The following is a 21,035-nucleotide window of genomic DNA, read 5'->3' on the forward strand; positions in this document are numbered from 1 at the left end:
GAGCTAGAGGGAGCAAGACAGAGGGAGCTAGAGGGAGTAAGAGAGAGGGAGCTAGAGGAGTTAGAGGGAGTAAGACAGAGAGAGGGAGCTAGAGGGAGTAAGACAGAGAGAGGGAGACAGAGGGAGCTAGAGGGAGCAAGACAGAGAGAGAGGGAGAGGGAGCTAGACAGAGAGAGGGAGCTAGATGGAGTAAGACAGAGAGAGAGTGAGCTAGAGGGCGCTAGACAGAGAGAGGGAACTAGAGGGAGTTAGAGAGAGAGGGAGCAAGACAGAGAGAGGGAGCTAGACGGAGTAAGACAGAGAGAGAGAGCTAGAGGGAGCTAGACAGAGAGACGGCGCTAGAGGGAGTAAGACAGAGAGAGAGGGAGCTAGAGAGAGTAAGACAGAGAGCGAGGGAGACAGAGGGAGCTAGAGGGAGTAAGACAGCGAGAGAGGGAGCTAGACAGAGAGAGGGAGCTAGAGGGAGTAAGATAGAGAGAAAGAGAGCTAGAGCGAGCAAGACAGAGAGAGAGGGAGCTAGAGGGAGTAAAAGAGAGAGAGGGAGCTAGAGGGAGCAGGACAGAGAGAGGGAGCTAGAGGGAGTAAGACAGAGAGAGGGAGACAGCGGGAGCTAGAGGGAGCAAGACAGAGAGAGAGGGAGAGGGAGCTAGACAGCGAGAGGGAGCTAGAGGGAGTAAGACAGAGAGAGAGTGAGCTAGAGGGCGCTAGACAGAGAGAGGGAACTAGAGGGAGTAAGAGAGAGGGAGCTAGAGGGAGCAAGACAGAGTGGGAGGGAGCTAGAGGGAGTAAGACAGAGAGAGAGAGCTAGAGGGAGCAAGACAGAGAGAGAGGGGGCTAGAGGGAGTAAGAGAGGGAGAGGGAGCAAGAGGGAGTAAGAGAGAGGGGGCTAGAGGGAGTAAGACAGAGAGAGAGGAAGCTAGAGGGAGTAAGACAGAGAGAGGGAGCTAGAGGGAGTAAAACAGAGAGAGGGAGCTAGAGGGAGCAAGACAGAGAGAGAGGGAGCTAGAGGGAGTAAGACAGAGAGAGAGGGAGCTAGAAGGAGTAGGAGAGGGAGCTAGAGGGAGCAAGACAGAGAGAGGGAGCTAGAGGGAGTAAGACAGAGAGAGAGGGAGCTAGAGGGAGTAAGACAGAGAGAGAGGGAACCAGAGGGAGCTAGAGGGAGTAAGACAGAGAGAGGGAGCTAGATGGAGCTAGACAGAGAGAGGGAGCTAGAGGGAGTAAGACAGAGAGAGAGGGAGCTAGAGGGAGTAAGACAGAGAGAGAGGGAACCAGAGGGAGCTAGAGGGAGTAAGACAGAGAGAGGGAGCTAGATGCAGCTAGACAGAGAGAGAGAGCTAGAGGGAGTAAGACAGTACCTAGCGCCGTACATTTCCGACAGAGGTGGTCCATGCGGTAAGTCGTGAGGGGGTGACACCATGAGTTACCTGCACCGGGTGACACCAACCCCAGTGACGCCTCTGCCGACATCCACAACAGCTTCGGCGCCCCACCCACGCACCCAACCGTCAAACCAATGCCCCCCACCGCCACCCTTCGCATCTGGACCACGGTGACCACCGAAGACACAGCCCGCACGATGAATACCATCCACTCCGGATCACCGACCGACCCCTGCCCACACCACGTCTTCAACAAGGCTGACTCCACCATCGCACCCCAACTCCGGAACATCATCAACGCCTCCTTCAACACCGCCACCTTCCCGGAGAGCTGGAAGCACGCCGAGATCAGCGCCCTCGTGAAGAAACCTACAGCGGACCCCACCGATCTCAAAAACTTCCACCCCATCTCGCTCCTCCCTTTTCCTGCTAAAGTCATCGAGAAGATCGTCAACAGACAGCTGACCGCCTTCCTCGAGACGAACTGATCCCTCGACCCCTCGCAGTCCGGCTTCAGAGCCAACCACAGCACCGAGACCGCCCTCATCGCAGCCACTGACGACATCCGGACCCTGCTCGACAAGGGGGAAACAGTGGCCCTCATCCTCCTGGACCTCTCCGCTGCGTTCGACACGGTCTGCCACCGCACCCTAGTCCAGCGCCTCAGCAATATCGGTATCCAAGTGAAGGCACTGGAGTGGATCATCTCGTTCCTCGCCGGAAGAACACAAAGAGTCCGCCTCCCCCCGTTTCGCTCCGAGGCCACCGAAGTCATCTGCGGCGTCCCACAAGGATCTTCACTCAGCCCCGCCCTCTTCAACATCTACATGAAACCTCTCGCAGCCATCGCACGCCAGCACAACCTCAACATCATCTCTTACGCCGACGACACCCACCAGAGACCCCGACACCGCCAGAACCTGCCTACACGAAGGGATGAAAGACGTCGCCGAGTGGATGAAGGACAGCCGCCTGAAACTGAACTCGGACAAGACGGAAGTCCTCATCCTGGGATCTTCGCCCTCCGCCTGGGACGACTCCTGGTGGCCCCCAGCCCTGGGCATCGCACCCAAGCCAACCGACCACGCACGCCACCTGGGCTTCATCCTGGACCCCTCCCTCTCGATGACCAGACAAGTCAACGCCGTCTCCTCATCGTGCTTCAACACCCTGCGTATGCTTCGCAAGATCTTCCGCTGGATCCCGACCGAGACCAGGAAGACTGTCACCCAGGCACTCGTCACCAGCCGACTGGACTACGGAAACGCCCTTTACGCCGGAACCACAGCCAAGCTACAGAAAAGACTCCAGCGCATCCAGAACGCCTCCGCCCGACTCATCCTGGATGTCCCCCGACGCAGCCACATCTCCAGCCACCTGAGGAACCTGCACTGGCTCCCCGTCGACAAGAGGATCACGTTCCGGCTCCTCACCCACGCACACAAGTCTCTCCACGACCTGGGCCCCAAGTACCTCAACGACCGCCTGACCTTCTACACGCCCACCCGCCAGCTACGGTCCACCAGCCTCGCCCTCGCAGCCGTACCACGCATCCGAAGAGCCACCGCCGGAGGAAGATCCTTCTCTTACCTGGCTGCCAAGACTTGGAACTCCCTCCCCATCCACCTTCGGCTGACCCAGGACCATCTCGCCTTCAGGAAACAACTCAAGACCTGGCTGTTCGAGCAGTAGCATACCCCTCCCCCCCAAGCGCCTTGAGACCCTCCCGGGTGAGTAGTGCGCTATACAAATGGCATGATTGATTGATTGATTGAGTAGTTGGGGGGTGGAGACGTGGGAGGGACAGGAAAGGGAGGAGTCGGGGGAAAGGATAGGGGCAGATTAAAGTAGGGACACGAAGGAACGGACGCATGAATAAACCACCTAAAAGTATACTCGAGTCTGCGTCATTATTATAGCTAGGACTTGACAATGGAGAAATCTCTATGGCAGACAGAGAGGGAGTGACAAAAATGCTGTGCACTGGCCTGCAGGGCATGTTACTGGTAGTGAATACTACGAGTCTCACTAGACCAGTCCCAGTCGGCAGAAGCCCCACCGAGGAATCAGGTTTTTGAATGTAGGAATTGAGTGGCGGAAAACTAGCCTTTCAATCGGTAGTCTCCCGTCTGAATAGGGAGAGTTGGCATGTATGGTATTTACAGCCGTTCTTACATTTGAGCGCTAAAAAAGTCAAAGCAGTTTGAATCACACATGCCAACATTTGAGAGCTCCTAAGAGGAGAATTTTCAGGCAGAAAGAGGAATAATGCAAATTCTCCACAGCTGGTGGGAAAAATCATGATTTTATTAAAGACAAGAAGAGCATGCAAAAAACACACAGAGCCAAATTTGCTTAGTAGTTATCTGTGCATGAGTAGCAACAAAATAATGAAGATGTATCTGGGTGCTGTGGGTTTTATGCATGTTCTAGAATGTTAAGGGTGTTTTACATATTGAAATAATAGCCATTTTACTTTTGTGTATTATTGTTATTGAGACGGTTGTGTATAGTATTATGTATCGGACGTAACTCTGAAGCAAAGCAGGCACTCAACATTTAAAAGAAAAAACTTTCAAAACAGTTTCTTTGCTTAATTCGGTGGGTTAACATCGTCAGTAGGCATAGAGGACTGTTGTATTACCTCATAATATATTTAATTGTTTAGTAGTTTTAAATAGCGCGAACTCGGCCCGAAGGTATTGCAGGAGCGCTTTACATGAGCACCAGTTATATTACACAGGTACCCGAAGAACTAAATATAAAATGGCTATCTCGTTGGTTTTTTTTTTTTTATGTAGCCGCTAGACGAGGGATGGGGCCATACGACAGTTCGTTGACTCCAATAAGAACCGATACGTAACGTAAGAGGAAGAAAATGGTGGACTAACGAACGAATTTTAAGGAGGCGAGCGCACCAGCGGCGACTTGCAATATGGGAGGGTGGGTAAAGAACCAGCCCCTTTGGTGACGAGCCTCAACAGCGACCAATAAGAGTTCATGGCAGGGAAAGGGCAGCCAATAGGATAATCACAAGGCGGGTGCTTGGTGTGGCGCTGCAAGGGAGATTTTTCTGTGGTGTGGGTGCACGCGCTCCGGCAGTTGGTTGCAGCTGCTACGCAGACCGAAGCAGTAACGTTCACCATCATTATCCAACCCCTCCAAAGAAGGAGCCGCCATGCTGCAGGACGAGGAGGAGTACGGGAACGATTCGGCCGTCGTGCTGAACGAGGAACAAGATGAACAGCTGACTGAGGAGGACAACAACTATGAGGGGGAGGTCTACGAGACCCAGGCCAAGCGGCTCAAGACCGATGAAGACGGCGAGCAGGCGGCCTTCGTTACGCCCGAGGACGATGATCGGCGGAACCACCGGGTGAGTGGTCTGGTGGAACCGGGCCATGCACCTCCAATAGACGCCCTGCCTGAAGGTTGACTGAGCGCCGGGTCGCTGCTGTCGGTAGCGTGGGTGGTACTGATAAGGGGAGGGGGGTAAATTGAGGACTTAAACACTTATATGCGTTGTACTGGCAAGGAGAAAGCGTACATGGAGGGGTTCTGCTTCGAGGAGTGGTGGGGGAAGGGGGTATATTTCACCCGATATTGGAGGTGGGCACCTGAGATGTTAGTTTATATTTGAAGATTATATTCTGCCCCATTCTACCCAGATTACAGTTTAGTAGCAGCCCTCTTGGGACACATGCTGCGATCCGGTATCGAGATGCCGCTCCTGTACCCAGCAATGTTGAAAGACGGCGAAATGGCGGTTTTCTTAATTCATCTTTAATTTAAATTAGCTGGCGGCTGCCATCTGGTCTCGGGCACCCTTTGTGGGCCCATGTTAATGGCGGGCGCCGATTCTGTCAGTAATTTAGGTTTCTAAGGGAAAAAGTGGATTTCGATGATAATCGCATGATTTCCTCCTTTTTTGATGAAGCACCAGCGCGGTATTTGGGATATTAACGGGGATCGCCTAGGGCACCCCCGGAGTTGGGCTGAGCAGGGCGTACTTTGCTTTTCCTCGTTCTGCGCCGACCTTTGCGCTCTTGCTACACAGAATTTCACAGATCCGATGCCCAAGCCTGCCCCGAGTGCCTATTTGTTCTTCTAGCCAACACTGTTAGTCGCTCGTTATAGTTGGATCTCTTCGTCAGGAGTGTAATTTATTGACACAAGCTGGGCGCAGTAACGGCGGCGACATCTTGCACACGGCTTTTGCTGAGAAATAGTTGGCCTACTGATTCCTGGACGCTTTATGTGAGACGTGCCGAGTTTTATATTCAATGGCTTACTTGTAGTTTTTTTTTTTAAACCGTTTACTCTTTGGTTAAAATTTTTTTAAATTGCTGCCCTTTATCGTGTTCTCTGTGGAGGTGTAAAAGTATTCTGTGGTAACGATAGGCTCTAGGAAAACGTTAGTGGTTCTCCTTTTTTTTGGATTTGTTTGAGGAAGCGTTGGCCTGGAGATCATAAGTTGGTAGGCAACAAATGGCGCACGTGGGTCAAACTCATTTTTTTTTTTCATTAAGCACATCCGAATTCTTTCATGGCTTGGTATTATGCATACCTTTCACGTAACTGTTGTTTTAACCCGTTTTTGATGTCAGCGGAGGCCTTTATGTACTGCTGAGAACAACACTTTTTCTTACTGATGCTACCTTAATACAACCCGCTTTCTTCTGGAATCTGCTCACCTGCCCGTCTTTAGAAAGGAGTTACATAATCTATTTTATGAACACCGGCCCTGCAGTTTCTCTCACTATGACCGACACAAATCGTTTCATACATGCTTTACAATCTAGATCAATCCTACTCCTTTCTGCGTCAGTTGCATTGTTAACTTTATTCGTTGTTCTTGCATATATTTATATTTCCTTTACTTGCCATGTGTTTTAGAAGGGTTTTTTATTATTTATTTTTTTAGCGAAAGGTACGCTTTCTGACTTGTGGGTTTTTTTGTGCAAGATTTTTCTATCATCTGGCAGAGAGATAGGAGCAAATCACTGGGTATCGACTACCCAGTCCAGTGATTACACCAAGACACCGACAAATGAGTTGGTCTGGTAGGGTACCCAGACCAGGACGAATGCAGTTGCCGCTGGGCGGATAGTTTGATGGACGGCTCTACAAAGTATTGCAAGCGCTTTCTGGTGATATGAGGATTTAAAAAAAAAAGTTTTTTCTATCATCTTGCCAACTGCATTTGCACAGGAGATGCAAAATGGATTGCTGTACATCTTAGCCAGCATCGCTATTAATTTTGTCATTTTTTTTCACGCGGGAAATATTCCTAATAATCATTTCTGCATGGCCTCACCCTGGGCACCTGTGATAAACTGCTTCTCCACTTAAACAGTGTAACTTATGGCGCAGGTAATTCTTGAATGTAATATACAATACCGCTATAAACAAGTTCGACACAATTCCCAAACTGATTGTGTTCTAGTAAAGTTTGTCTTGTTGTTAAACGCTGCTGGTTGTCGTTTAACATGAACGTGTTAATGTGAGCTATAACCAGGGCGACTGAAATTATGTCCCGGGGAGGACCAAGATATAAATGGGTTGGTCGTCTAAATAATACAGCAAGGCCACAAATGATGCGGTGGAATGTAGCATATTTTGTATTTAGTACTGCATCACTGTCTTTTTTTTGTTTTTTTTTGTTTACACTAACAATGGGCAGCATTTCTGCCCAATTAATAACACTTTAATACTCAAATATGGCAAATAACTACACAACAAGGCGTGCTGCAGTGCATTTGTAGTAGCTTTTGAACCGTTTGAGTTCACATTTTTGGGAAAAATCTGCAGAAGCAGATTGATTACGTAATGTGCAATAAATACATATTTACGCAAAAACGCAGCGTCCGCAAAATCGCCCTGGTAATAACTACATTGCGATATATTATGGCAGAATGAAGGAACGGCTAATTAAAATAGGATCACAAACTATCTGCTGGTTAAGGCTAATAAAGCCATATACAAATACTAGACTTCTAGATAAGAGTTCAAAAAAATAAAAACGATCAGATTGCACTACTTTGTTTTTTGCTCAGTTACTCTATGGACAGCACTAAAGTTTGGAATGCAGGTGTGATATAATTGTTAGGGTCAAGAGGGGTAACTACCCATTCCTTTTTTTAAAGGCATACTAAAACCCAGTTGAACAAGCAGACAACCGGTATCAAAAATAAGATTCTTAGAAGCACAAGAGCAGATTGCACCTCTTAAAGCTTCCAAACCAAGATCACGACCTGCAGCCATTGGCTAAAAACACCAGCCCCGTCATTTGACCAAAAGTTCAAGACAAGAACACCAGGACACCAATAAAAGATTCGATCTATCCTTGCTTCCTATTCTCCAAGCTTGACTGTGCCATCAGGCGCTACCCACTTTCATCATAAGCACAACAACCTAATCAAAAGACTATTGTAAGATTCCTTCGCTCTATTCACCAAAGCAAACACATGCTCATGTCCGGCAATCCCTCAACTGGCTACCTAGAGCTAATGTTTAAAGCAACATGCATTACACACAGTGCCTCCCAGAGAAAAGTACCACAGCCATGTATTAAAACCTGGAATAATCTCACCTATAAGTACAATCTATAGTTAACCGTCGACAGACCTGTCAATTCATATGTAACAGTTATGGCCCACACTAATATTCTAAAACTCAGAGAACAGCAGCCAATTATAGTACATGCAGGCTGCATTACTCCACCAAACTGATTCATGATCGTCTCACACGAACATGCAACGTCTGCTATGGTTCTTCAGGATACAGTACTGTACACAGCCAACGGACTTGGCATAGAGTAACTGGAAAGATGCACCACATATTGCTGGCTGATAAATGGAAACTAAATCTAGTCCACAACTGCAGGTCCCAACCGGGTAGATAATTGACATTTAAAATTAGATGTGGATGACGGTAACATTCTACCTAACCAAACCCCCATACAATTTATCTCTAAACATGACTTATCAAAGTCATAAACCTTTCAACAACGTATCTCCAATTGGACAGGGCAGAAACAGGTAAAGAAAGGGACCGGCTGGGTTGTTCAAAGCTGTCAGTCTACTGAAAGCAATCAACTGCGCTCTTACATTTCACAGTATCTGCCACACTAAGTGATGTATCCCTTAATCCAATAACCGCAAGTAGGTGGTCATCACGCACATGGGGACACTTACCCGCAGAACAACACAGACTAAAACAAAACACCCTTAAACATTATAAATGTTTCAACACAGTTAAAGCAGGAAACAGAATATCGACACTTGTTGGAGGGTGGGAACTGTAAGGTGCAACCTTCTAATGTCTGGCATGGGGCGAGCGTTTTCACAGGACCGATTCACAAAGCTGTGGGTTACACCTAAACATAGATTCAATTCATAAAGCACTATCTGTGGGTAGTTTCTTTAGGCATAAGACACGAGTAGGTTTTACGCCCAAAGATTCAAGATAATGTTATTTAAACCTGGAGTATGACCCCTATCCCAAAAGGTTAGTGAATTGTACCCAATAAATTGGTCAATTCACAAAACTTAAAACCCAAAGATTAAGCCTGCGGTCTAGACAATATAGTCTAATTGACGGCCCACAAATATACTTCCCATCGAGAGGACGGCTTTCAACAGGGCCTGTTAGAAACCATATGATCTACATGGGATAGTACTAGCGATAACACGGCTGGTCTAAAATCTTGTTGGATAGTCGACGCCCCGCCCCCCACATGCCTACAGTAGTTAAGTTTGAGCACATGGAGTTTATCATTTGACAGAGCACGTACTTTTGCTTTAACAGTAACGTGCGGCATCTCAATAGCCAGAGCTTAACCCCCCCCCCCCCATCGGCAGTCCGAGAAAGAACTTTAAAAACACGATTTACATTCTAGGAACCATCAAAAGGCCAGGTGCATTTTAAAGTACATGCCTGGTAATCTTCCTAACATAGGTAGACTGTTGCACTGATCTGGTGGGGATTCAACTACATGTCTACTGTTGGCGATTAGCTTCATTCAGTACCAGGGAAGTACTCATTCTCGGAAACCAAAAGCTTAAATACATCAAATAGCAAAATCACCTTACATATAATGAGCATAATAACTACCCAAAAAGGCAATTTCGAAGGACATGAAAAAAGACCTGTTACGAGTAGTAAGGCTAAGAGTCGGACGCTAAAGGCCATTACTCTGTGACTGAGAGAGGAAGTGACGCATGTGTCAGTCTAGCGTAACAAATGCCGGTTAATGTTTTGAAACACTTGTTTGGTAGGAGACAGCTTCTTAGTTTAGTGGGAGCATTATCTGTGAATGTAAATGTTTGGCCGTGGTTGTTAGAGTTCATGGATCTAATCTTTTGGGGTCACGGGGAATTTTATATTGTTTGCTCTATAACCTGCGACTGAAGAGACAGTGAGAGGTGCTGCGGTTAGTAAGCGATCAGAAGGTCCATACTCCTTCACCTTTAACGATATCGCACTCCACCACCCTGCCGTAGGCCTCAAAGATTGCGCAGCTCGTTGACGGTGCACGAGGCGCTGAGGTTGCCCGCGAACACCTTCCAGGTGTTCAGAAGCCGCGGCTTGCTCAGTTCAACCACCATCTTTCAGCCATTCAGCTCGCGGCCGTTGAGTGCCGCTCTAGCGGCCAGGGTCCGGTCCTCTTCGCGCATGTGAACAAAGGCGAACTGCTTCATGACTGCACAGCTCACCACGGTGTCGTGGTGCTCGTAGAGCGCTCTCGGCTCTTCCTGCGTCGTTTGCTCATCAACGTTGCCCACGAAACTTTGTGCTGCGGGGCACTTGCAGAGCCCGTGCCTGTCCCACAAACGCTCAGTGGCTCGCAGATCTCCGCCCCAAGCTTTCACTTCAGCTTCCCTCTTGTCCCGGTCTGCGCATCACTGCCGGCCGTGTGTGCGGCTTACAAACCAGCACAAATCAGGGTCAGTAACACTGCAGCTCTCCCTACCCCTAACAAGTCCAGACACTGACACGGGGTGATTGTATTTTATTTTATGCGTTTTTATATAGCGCGGACTTTAACTGAAGGTGTCGGAGCGCTTCACAATAGGAACAGTAATGATACAAGAGGAGAAGATTACAAGTGAACAAATTACAAAAGCAAACATGAGGCAAAAGTGACAATTGTGAGCAAACCAAATACAAGAGGTAGCAAAAGGTACATATCATGAGGAATAGACTGGGACCTCTGCTAGAGGGAGGGTGTCACTGAACACCACCATGTTTCTCCGAGGCGATAGAGAAACGCAGCCTCATTTTGGGGTTCGGGGCGTGTTTTTCTTTCTCTCCTCTTCCCATTGGCTAGTAGGTAAAATTCTAGCCAATGGGAGGAGGAGAGGAAGAGAAAGAAAGTTAAACCCCCCTCCCCCCCCCCCCCCCCCGATCCCAAAAATAAGGGGCTTGAACGGAGTGACGCCCCTCCTCCAATGGCTGGCCTCCGTTTAGGAAGCCAGCCAATCGAGAAGAGGGGCGGGTTCAAGCCCCCACTCTAGGAGACATAAGATCTCTCCCTGCGACTGCGCAAGCGCAGCCTACGCAGGTCTCGACCTAAAAAAACAGGAAACTGGTTGGGCAGCCCCAGTCCTTCTTTTAACGATGGGATGCGCTTTCCTACCCGTACCAATTCACCTTGAAGGCAATCTAGTTTATAAAACGTGGTCCGTAGCATCAGGACATGCTATTTTGCAGCACATTCAGACACAATGGCAGAAGTTCAATTTTCACCCCCAATATGCAGCCCATAACGGGTAGGGGCAATGCTGTGTAGATGTGTCTAGTGTTGCAGTCCTTAAACCACTTTACCTATATTACTGACATGTTCGTCTTTTGGCTCCAGAACAACCTATATTTACACTAGGCCTGGATGAAGTTCAACCCAACCCACCAGCGAGTCTACCGACATCCCTCCCTCACAAGACCACTGCGACAAACTCAGCATCTTCTTCCACCACAAAATCAAGAGCATCTACGACAACTTCGACGAAGACAACCAACACACTGAACCCTCACCAACCACCCCCGACACCCGGAAACCAGCGATTGATGACTGGACACCCCTCACCACCGAAGACACACTGAAGATAATGAAGTCAATCCACTCAGGGGCCCCCATGGACCCCTGCCCCCACCACATCTTCAACAGAGCCGCCAACACCATCGCACCCATCCTCCGCCAAACCATCAACCGCTCCCTGGCGACCGCCTCATTCCCCGACGACTGGAAACACGCCGAGGTCAACACCCTCCTAAAGAAACCCTCAGCGGACCCCACCGACCTCAAAAACTACAGACCCATCTCCCTGCTCACGTTCCCAGCGAAAGTCATCGAGAAAGCCATCAACAGCCAACTCGCCACATTCATTGAACACAACATCCTCGACTCCTCCCAATCCGGCTTCAGAAAAAACCACAGTACGGAAACCGCCCTCCTCGCCGCAACAGACGACATCCGCACCTTACTGGACAAAGGAGAAACAGTAGCCCTCATCCTCCTCGACCTATCAGCGGCGTTCGACACAGTCTCCCACCGCACCCTAATACGCAGACTCTACGATGCAGGAATCCAGGACAAGGCCCTCGACTGGATCTGCTCCTTTCTCTCCAGCAGGACGCAGCGGGTCAGACTCCCCCCTTTCCTCTCGGACCCCACACCTATCACCTGCGGAGTCCCCCAGGGCTCCTCCCTCAGCCCGACGCTCTTCAACATCTACATGGCTCCACTTGCCCCCATCGTCAGAACCTACGGACTCAACATCGTGTCATATGCAGACGACACCCAGCTCATCCTCTCCCTATCCAACGCCGCCAGACGCAACTTTCGAGAAGGCATGGAAGCCGTCGCCAAATGGATGAAAAACAGCTGCCTACAACTAAACACCAACAAAACAGAAGTACTCATCATGGGCCCAAACCCCGACGCCTGGAGTGACACCTGGTGGCCCACCGCCCTCGGAAACCCTCCAACCCCCACAGACCACGCACGCAACCTGGGAATCATCCTGGACTCCGAGCTCAAAATGGACCGCCAGATCAACTCTGTCTCATCCTCCTGCTTCCACACCCTCCGCCTCCTTCGTAAGACCTTCAAATGGATCCCCCTCGAACACCGAAAGACAGTCACTCACGCCCTGGTCACCAGCAGACTCGACTACGGCAACGCACTCTACGCCGGAATAAACAAAAACCTCATCTGCAAGCTACAGAACATCCAGAACGCCGCCGCAAGACTGGTCCTCAACCTGCCAAAACACTGCCACATCTCCCAGCACCTGCGCACACTCCACTGGCTCCCCGTCGAGGCGAGAATCACCTTTAAGATGCTCACCCACGCACACAAGGCCCTCCACGGCACCGGACCAGCATACCTGAACAGCCGACTCAAATTCCACGCACCCCAAAGGACCCTACGATCAGCCCAGCTTTTCTACGCTGTGGTCCCCCGCACCAGAAAGACCAGATCAGGAGGCCGCTCCTTCTCCTTCCTCGCGGCCAAAGCATGGAACGCCCTTCCGCTCCACCTCAGACAGACAACATCGCTCCCCATCTTCACAAGAAACCTCAAAACATGGCTCTTCGACAGACCCCCTCCTTGATGGAATGGAACCTGCACCCCCCCAACCCCCCCCCACCCCTAGCGCCTTGAGACCCTTACGGGTGAGTAGTCGTGCTTTAACAAACTCCTGATTGATTGATTGAACCAATCGGAACTCTGCAAAGTTACATTAAAAAAAACTCTGCCACATTACATGGAGTTCTGCAAGCAGTGGCGTGTGTTCCATCTTGCTGGTTGCTAGCTCCAGGTGTTTAACCCACACTGTAAAATCTGCACAGACAGCAACATGTGCAGCGCAAGAGTGTGCTGCTTCTTTCTGCCAGTCGAGTAGATGTTCTACTCAAGCGCCAGCCTCCTCAACCCGAACAGAAAGTTTCTCAGCTGTAGCAACCAGCCGTGACAGCCCGCGTTGAGAACTCGCTGGGAGGTGGTCTGGGGTAAATCCCTGCTCTTCAACTTACTGCTAACTGCTAACTGGGCAGAGTTTCACGCCCAGACCCAATTTCCACTCTGTTCCCACTCTAAACCTAGGTTGCGGAGCGAAGTGCCAGTTCATTTTTTACAGTGCCTAGGGGATTGCTGTGTTTTACTGCTTTCTCTCCCCCCCCCCCCCCCCCCCCCCCCCCCACTCTCACTATCCTCCCAAATTCCTTCGGTTCCTCCAGGATGCATTGGACCACGTCTGTCAAATAAATCCAGGCATTATCTGTAAATTTTGTATAAGGTCCTTCATCACTTGGAGTGTCTAACTCCAAAACTTACCATCTGTATTTAATGCCGAGAGTTGGTATGCAGACACCGGGGTGTGGTCCTATAACTCATTGGGTACAAGAACTATCACCACTATTTTCAAGAGGGCAGTAGTCGGTCCACTTCTCTTGGTTCGTCAAAAACCTTGAACCATTCATTGGGGAGAAGCTTTGGCATTGCCTGGTGAAATTTTGTAGGAATACCATTCATGCTGGATGTCTAATCCTTTTTCATCCCCTCCAGTACCTCCCATAGCTCCTGAGTCTCAACTGGGGCCTCCAAGACATCCCTCTGCTTCTCTTTGAGGCGTAGGATTACAGCTCCATGTAAATAAAGGTTGCCAACTGTGTTGGATCTCATATAGCCCAGCTCCAGGAAATCCCTACAAATATAAATGATTCTGTTATGTGCCTTCACAGCTCTTGCATCCCCCTGTCACAAATATAGGATACGAGTGTGAGGCTTCTTGCAACTCCACAATCTAGACAGCAAACTGTGACTTGCGTCTCTCCCTGAATGCAGTCCATGCCTGTAGCTAATATGGATGTGTATCCAATTGAGGTCATGTGTCTTACATCTTACATTTAGTAACTAGTGGGAGCTCTCATCGTCCGTAACCACCTTTTATTCCAGGTTCGCAAGAAACTGCACAGCAAATATTTGTGAGATACAGTCTCATCTAAACACCTCCCTATAATCATCCCATTCTGTGGCCCTACTGTTTGTGATTTCATGATGTATCTGAAAGAATTGCCTGGTGAAATCTCATGTGGGCAAGAAAAACTTTATCCATTGTCCTTGACCCCCAAAGAGGATTTCTGGACCCAAGCATTCTGAGCTTAAGAGTAACGTTCAATGTGGGCATGTTATAAATGGGTGTTGAAGGTCACTAAACTCGTTATTTATCCCATTAGTGGGTATCTCAAAGCAGCAAGGTATTTTAAAATAGAGCTATGCTAATGGGAAGAGGTATGAATCACAATGATGGAGGGTCTATTTCAGAATAGCACCATACTTAAATTTGATGCTGTGGTTGACCTACACAGAGTGATTCCCTGACATTCTTGATCAGCGCAACAAGTAACACCTGAGGCCTAGAAAGGTACCCCAAACTCTTTCGCTGATTCCAACCTTCCACTATATGGGAGGAGGTTAACCGTTTTGTTAAACCGAATAATGCACTTTAACACAAAAATGTGGTAATCATAAATTGGTAAAGGTTTACACCACAAAGAATGGGATCGAATAGTGATATAACTTCGTAAAACCTATCAGAGTGGCAGGTTTGAATACATGCAATTTCTTATCCTACAAAGGGCCTGCCTCACATAGAATTTTCCCAGAGGCCAGCTCCAATTTGTCCAACTACTGCACACAACATTCAGGGTTTTAACACATGGTACGTATTGCTCAGATTTGATGAGTTATGTCATGCAATTTGGTTTTGGAAGTTTGAGAACCTATTTAGAACATGAAAACCAATTGGGTTTCATCCACAACCAGTGTCGCTATATTAATGCATCCTAACACTTGTAAGGACAAAAAGACATTGCTTTTATTTCGTTGTTATTGGAATAGCTTTTTGTCAGGGTGAAATTACACCTGTGCAATAATGGTATAGGAGCTGAGATTACTCAAGCATATTTAAATTGCTGAAAGACGATGAAACTTTCTTTGTTTAATCTGATTGCTCAAATGTGTAATTAACAGGAATCATAGCTTTGCTAATTTGCAACTTGTACTGGAAGATGGAGCTGCCATGCAATGGTCATTTGATTGGTGAGAACCCACAATGCCTCCAGACTCAACCAGTTCAACTTTCTTACTTGGGGGAATACTATTGATTGATTTTACTTTATATGTGCTGGATCGGACCACAAGGGAAAGACCTTGTTCGCGATCTACACAAACTGGGGAAATGAATGAAGGGAATTCTTTGTAATTATTTATGATGTCGCCTTGACACACGGCCTGGATAAGTCCCTACTTTACACCTATTTCGTCATGAAGAAGACCATTGTTATGGACGAAACGTGTTGGCTGTCTTCACTTTAAACGTATAACGCTTTTTAACCGCTACCGCGGTTTCCCGCTGTACGCGGGAATTAATGGCTTGATCGTGACCAAGCCAGCTCGTCATCCGCGCACTGCAGGTAACGTTGATGACGAGCTGGCTTTGTCATCAGCATCGAAGGGGTTAAGAAAATGAAGACAAGATTTGCATAAAGTTCACCCGTAACTGGGCCCCTCCCTTTTTAGGTTTTGCCTGGCAATGCGTACGAAGTACGCATGCGCTAGCAAAATCTAATGATATCTCTATGTGGGGTCGGGTATCCGCCCCCTCCTCCCATTGGCTAGCTCCATAAATGGAGGCTAGCCATTGTTAGAGGGCTCTGTCCGTCAATCTCGGACCAGATTCGGGGGCGTTCCCGAGAATTTTTCCACTTTGGCTACGTCACGCTACGTCAGCCAAAAGCCGAGAACGCCCCCGAATCTGGTCCGCCATTGAAGGCACCCGGAAGAAGTCCAGGTGAGTGCTTGCTTTTTTTTGTTGCTTTTTACCGCTGCCTCGGCTCCCGTTCCCGCCCCCCTACCACTGCCTTGCTCTCTGTGTCTCCCCGGCCCCGTTCCCGCCCCCCTACCGCTGCCTCGGCTCCCGTTCCCGCCCCCCTACCACTGCCTCGCTCTGTGTCTCCCCAGCCCCATTCCCGCCCCCCTACCGCTGCCTCGGCTCCCGTTCCCGCCCCCCTACCACTGCCTCGCTCTCTGTGTCTCCACGGCCCCTTTATGATAGTCCCTCCCACATCTCCCCAAACCACAGCACACCTCCGATGCGCACATTCACCTACAGGGCACAAAAGCCCTTCGAGCCCTAAAGGGCACAACTGATCCGTCCCGGTGGAAAACACAGTGCCGGCCCCGGGGGAGGCCCCGCCCTACTTTCAAGGAGCGCCACGACTGCAAGTCTTACTGCTGCCCCCGCGGACGCTTCCAGCTACTGTACACTGCACAATAAAACCAGCTGCATCGCTGCCCTAGCCGCACTCTCATCTTCACAGTGACTAGTGTTTATTCCACGTGCGCATTTCAATGGAGGCCTGACGCGTAAGCAAATAACGGCCAAAAGCTGCTTTTAATGCCCACTTACTACTCGTAAATATATAGTTGAACTCACCTATTACCCAACTGTTCTCGGCGAAAAGCCCATCGCCGGTGTTTTTTGGATTCCCATTTCTGGACAGCACTGGATGATGAAGTATACCCGTTGTTAAAATGTAAAATGTATTTTTTTAGCAAACGGTAGCTCTGGTAGCGTTACTATCACATATGTTTGGCACTGCATCCAATAAAGATTGTTTTCACGGATCTTCGATGCTGCACGTTTAAATACAAAGACGGGCTTTAATTAGTTAATAATAGCATAACTAAATTTGACTATGTTTTTAAACAAACAAAAATGCCAGTGGTGCAATTTTGTATACGCACTCTCCTGTTACTAAAGGCTCGGGTCATAATTGAGCGGCGCGCTTGATCCGAAATTAGAGCCCGGACTTAATTGCAACTATCTTCCAATTAATAAAACAGCTAAACAAGGAAAAAAAACAGCACCGAACATACCAGATTCTTAAATGATATTTTGAACGCATAAAACTACAGCGTCGCCCGTCAAAACAGATAGCGTAAGGAGCAGAAGCCGTGTGGAATTCAAGTCTTGCATATATTCTTTATTTAATGGGGAAAACGCTTGTATCCGTTTGAAAATGCCCCTTCTAGTTCTTTCTCGAATGGAATCGAGTATTTTGGAACGAAATGTTTTAATTGGGGCAGTTGCTTTGCAGGAAAGCAGTTTACAATTGTTAAGGTTGATTTTTAATTACAATTGATGCTGTTGCATTTTGTGTCCAAGGGAATGCTGGCAAGAGGCTAATCGCAAATAGACGTTCTTATTTCGGCAAACAGCACCGTGCAACGCGACGTTCATATTATCTGTATTACTATATAAGAAGATCTTAGAGAAGAAACCGTGTAAACATCGTTTTATGATCGTAAAATGGCATCAATGCAAATTCCTTGGCTTTTTTAGGGTTTCCACATAACCGGTTAAAAATCGAATTCCAAACAGCATCACACACAAAATAAGTTTCTTGTTTTTGTTACTATAGCACCATCCCAAACTTTGCTTATAAACAATCAGGCGTTTATTGCTCATGCAAATTAAATCCCGTAAGCACCCTTTCTCCAGAAATCAGCAAGCACTCAATACTGAAAAGTGCGAAATAATGCATTTCTTTACACATCGTTTTATTTAAACGTGACAGAAATAACAGCCGGGGTTAATGTGTGAGAGCGAGCGTGGAGGGAGGCGCTGCTCCCTGGAGGGGTTAGAGAAAGGTTGCGGTTAAGGTGAAGGTTAGGTTTGTTTACTAAATACAAGTGCTGCGTTAGTTGTGTTCTCTGGGAGGTGTGCGGGAGCTGCAGGTGTTGTTACCTCCTCCCCCACCCCTTTAAATGTAATTCGCACCACTCCATACAGCATCCAGCTGGGCTACAGCGCCTCTACGCACACATTCTGGGGCGTGGACCCACACAGCGCCCCCAGCTGGGCGGGGGCTCCGGCAGATAGAGCAAAACACGAGAGAAACCGAAGGGATGCAGGGGGCCAGAGAACAGTGTGTGCCCGCAGCTCCCTCCTTGTGCTGTGCGTGGAGGAGCCGACCCTTCTGACCACCCATCCCGCGCCCCTTCCGGATATCTTAAGTGTAACTCAAGGCGCGACTCCCTCTGCATTGCCTTCGACGTGAAAACCCGCCCCGGATCCGGAGAGGAGGGTGAGCGGGCCGGGGCGCACAAGCGCTCACTCCTTTCATCCCCGCCATCCTCGTTCTGTCTATTAGCAGGCATGTCTAGCCAAAAATAGTGCTGCAAACATTCCAATCCGCGATCCATTCGAGAATGTCTTCGTTTTAGAGGTTCCTGCTGAGAAGTATTATTAGCCTCCAAAGGCACGCTGTCTTGTAAGTGATCAGCTGTCAGATACATGCTTGCATGCTCGCTTTCTGAGATTTATAGATATAAAGGTATTTGTTTGAAATGTTAAGATTCATGATTCTCTCTCCCCTGCACAATGGCCTCTTTACTATCCTAACAGATTATGTTGTCGACGCCGAGACTCGACCCTGGCCCCCCAGCTCCATAATGTCCGTGTTCCCGTTCCTTCCCGCACCCCCCCCCCCCCCCCACCCACCCCCCCTCCCGCTGTCCGTGTCTCCGGCCGTCTGTCCCACCTCATTTACATTAGAACATCTTCAGTCCTGCTCTTTAATAACCAGCTCCCGCAACAACTCCCCGTGCCAAGTCCTCGCACACACTCTTTACATAAAACGCCTCTCTGTTGCCTGCGTGTGCCTCCGTGTGCCCCTGTTGCCTGCTTGTGCCTCCGTGTGCCCCTGTTGCCTGCTTGTGCCTCCGTGTGCCCCTGTTGCCTGCTTGTGCCTCCATGTGCCCCTGTTGCCTGCTTGTGCCTCCGTGTGCCCCTGTTGCCTGCTTGTGCCTCCGTGTGCCCCTGTTGCCTGCTTGTGCCTCCGTGTGCCCCTGTTGCCTGCTTGTGCCTCCGTGTGCCCCTGTTGCCTGCTTGTGCCTCCGTGTGCCCCTGTTGCCTGCTTGTGCCTCCGTGTGCCCCTGTTGCCTGCTTGTGCCTCCGTGTGCCCCTGTTGCCTGCTTGTGCCTCCGTGTGCCCCTGTTGCCTGCTTGTGCCTCCGTGTGCCCCTGTTGCCTGCTTGTGCCTCCGTGTGCCCCTGTTGCCTGCTTGTGCCTCCGTGTGCCCCTGTTGCCTGCTTGTGCCTCCGTGTGCCCCTGTTGCCTGCTTGTGCCTCCGTGTGCCCCTGTTGCCTGCTTGTGCCTCCGTGTGCCCCTGTTGCCTGCTTGTGCCTCCGTGTGCCCCTGTTGCCTGCTTGTGCCTCCGTGTGCCCCTGTTGCCTGCTTGTGCCTCTGTGTGCCCCTGTTGCCTGCTTGTGCCTCTGTGTGCCCCTGTTGCCTGCTTGTGCCTCTGTGTGCCCCTGTTGCCTGCTTGTGCCTCTGTGTGCCCCTGTTGCCTGCTTGTGCCTCCGTGTGCCCCTGTTGCCTGCTTGTGCCTCCGTGTGCCCCTGTTGCCTGCTTGTGCCTCTGTGTGCCCCTGTTGCCTGCTTGTGCCTCTGTGTGCCCCTGTTGCCTGCTTGTGCCTCTGTGTGCCCCTGTTGCCTGCTTGTGCCTCTGTGTGCCCCTGTTGCCTGCTTGTGCCACCGTGTGCCCCTGTTGCCTGCTTGTGCCTCCGTGTGCCCCTGTTGCCTGCTTGTGCTGTGTGGGTGTGTGTGGAGGGCTCTGTGTGGCTGTGTGGGAAGCTTTGTGTGGCTGTGTGGGAAGCTTTGTGTGGCTGTGTGTGTGTGGGGGGCTTTGTGTGGCTGTGTGTGGGGGGGCTCTGTGTGGCTGTGTGTGTGGGGGGCTCTGTGTGTGTTTGTGTGTGTCATTTGCGAGAGATAAAGCTAGTGGCATTGTAAATGACAATGCCATTTATTTATGTTAAAAAAAACATAAATAGAAATAATGTCAAGAGCAATGCCAATAGCTCTAACTTTAACAAAGGCAAAACCATTGCATTGTAAATGCTTGTTTAATTATTGATGTGGCGCACCTCTACACTTTGTGTTATTGTTTTGAATCTCATCTTAAGGATTGCACCTCGGCAGCAAGTGCTTATATTGTGTGCACATGCCTTTTAAATGCTTTGATAAAAACACTTTTGGAACGCTATCAGATGTGGCACTTTATGTTCCACTGCCATAGTCATATGGTGTATACAATGGGGTAGACTCTCGTAAAATGGCAAAAGTGCTCCTACATCTTTGTATTGGTACAGCTTTACATTTTCAGGAATTCACAAGAGGTTAAGGAAGGTTTGAAACCTTACTCCTGGCAGTCGTTTATTCATTCCATTTTGGTAAGAGTATAGTAGTTCATGCAAAAAACTGATTTGCAAGTTCTTTCCCTATGCTCCTGGATTATTTTTTAATTCTTTTTAACACGCATGTCCTCACCATTAATACGTTTCCAACCATTTTCAGTGTGGGTAGAGATTTAAAAGGAGTTGGTGACTACTCTTAAACATGTTTGAGGTGCACAGTACATTCCAACTCTGGAACTACTGCTTCCAGCCTACTTTCAACTGCTGTATGTAAATTTGCATAAAGGTGGCAAAATCTTAACCTGGCTACATTCCAAACCAGAGTACGGGCTGTTATCAGAGCTCTGACATAAGAACACTGCTGCAATCGTTACCTTATGGCATAAGGGAC

The 21,035-nt window shown here is 49.1% G+C and overlaps 1 protein-coding gene across 1 annotated transcript in view; it reads left to right on the forward strand.

Annotated features, from left to right (window-relative positions):
• Positions 1-4,416: 4,416 nt before the first annotated feature.
• The window catches only part of HNRNPLL (heterogeneous nuclear ribonucleoprotein L like), a 90,019-nt gene continuing 73,400 nt past the window's right edge, over positions 4,417-21,035 (forward strand). Inside the window, exon 1 of the mRNA XM_078649020.1 lies at positions 4,417-4,755. Coding sequence (XP_078505146.1) covers positions 4,558-4,755 — 198 coding nt within the window. The 5' untranslated portion in view covers positions 4,417-4,557. The remainder of the gene's footprint in view (positions 4,756-21,035) is intronic.

The sequence above is a fragment of the Lissotriton helveticus genome, chromosome 6 (assembly GCF_964261635.1).
Source record: "Lissotriton helveticus chromosome 6, aLisHel1.1, whole genome shotgun sequence".
Classification (NCBI taxonomy): domain Eukaryota; kingdom Metazoa; phylum Chordata; class Amphibia; order Caudata; family Salamandridae; genus Lissotriton; species Lissotriton helveticus.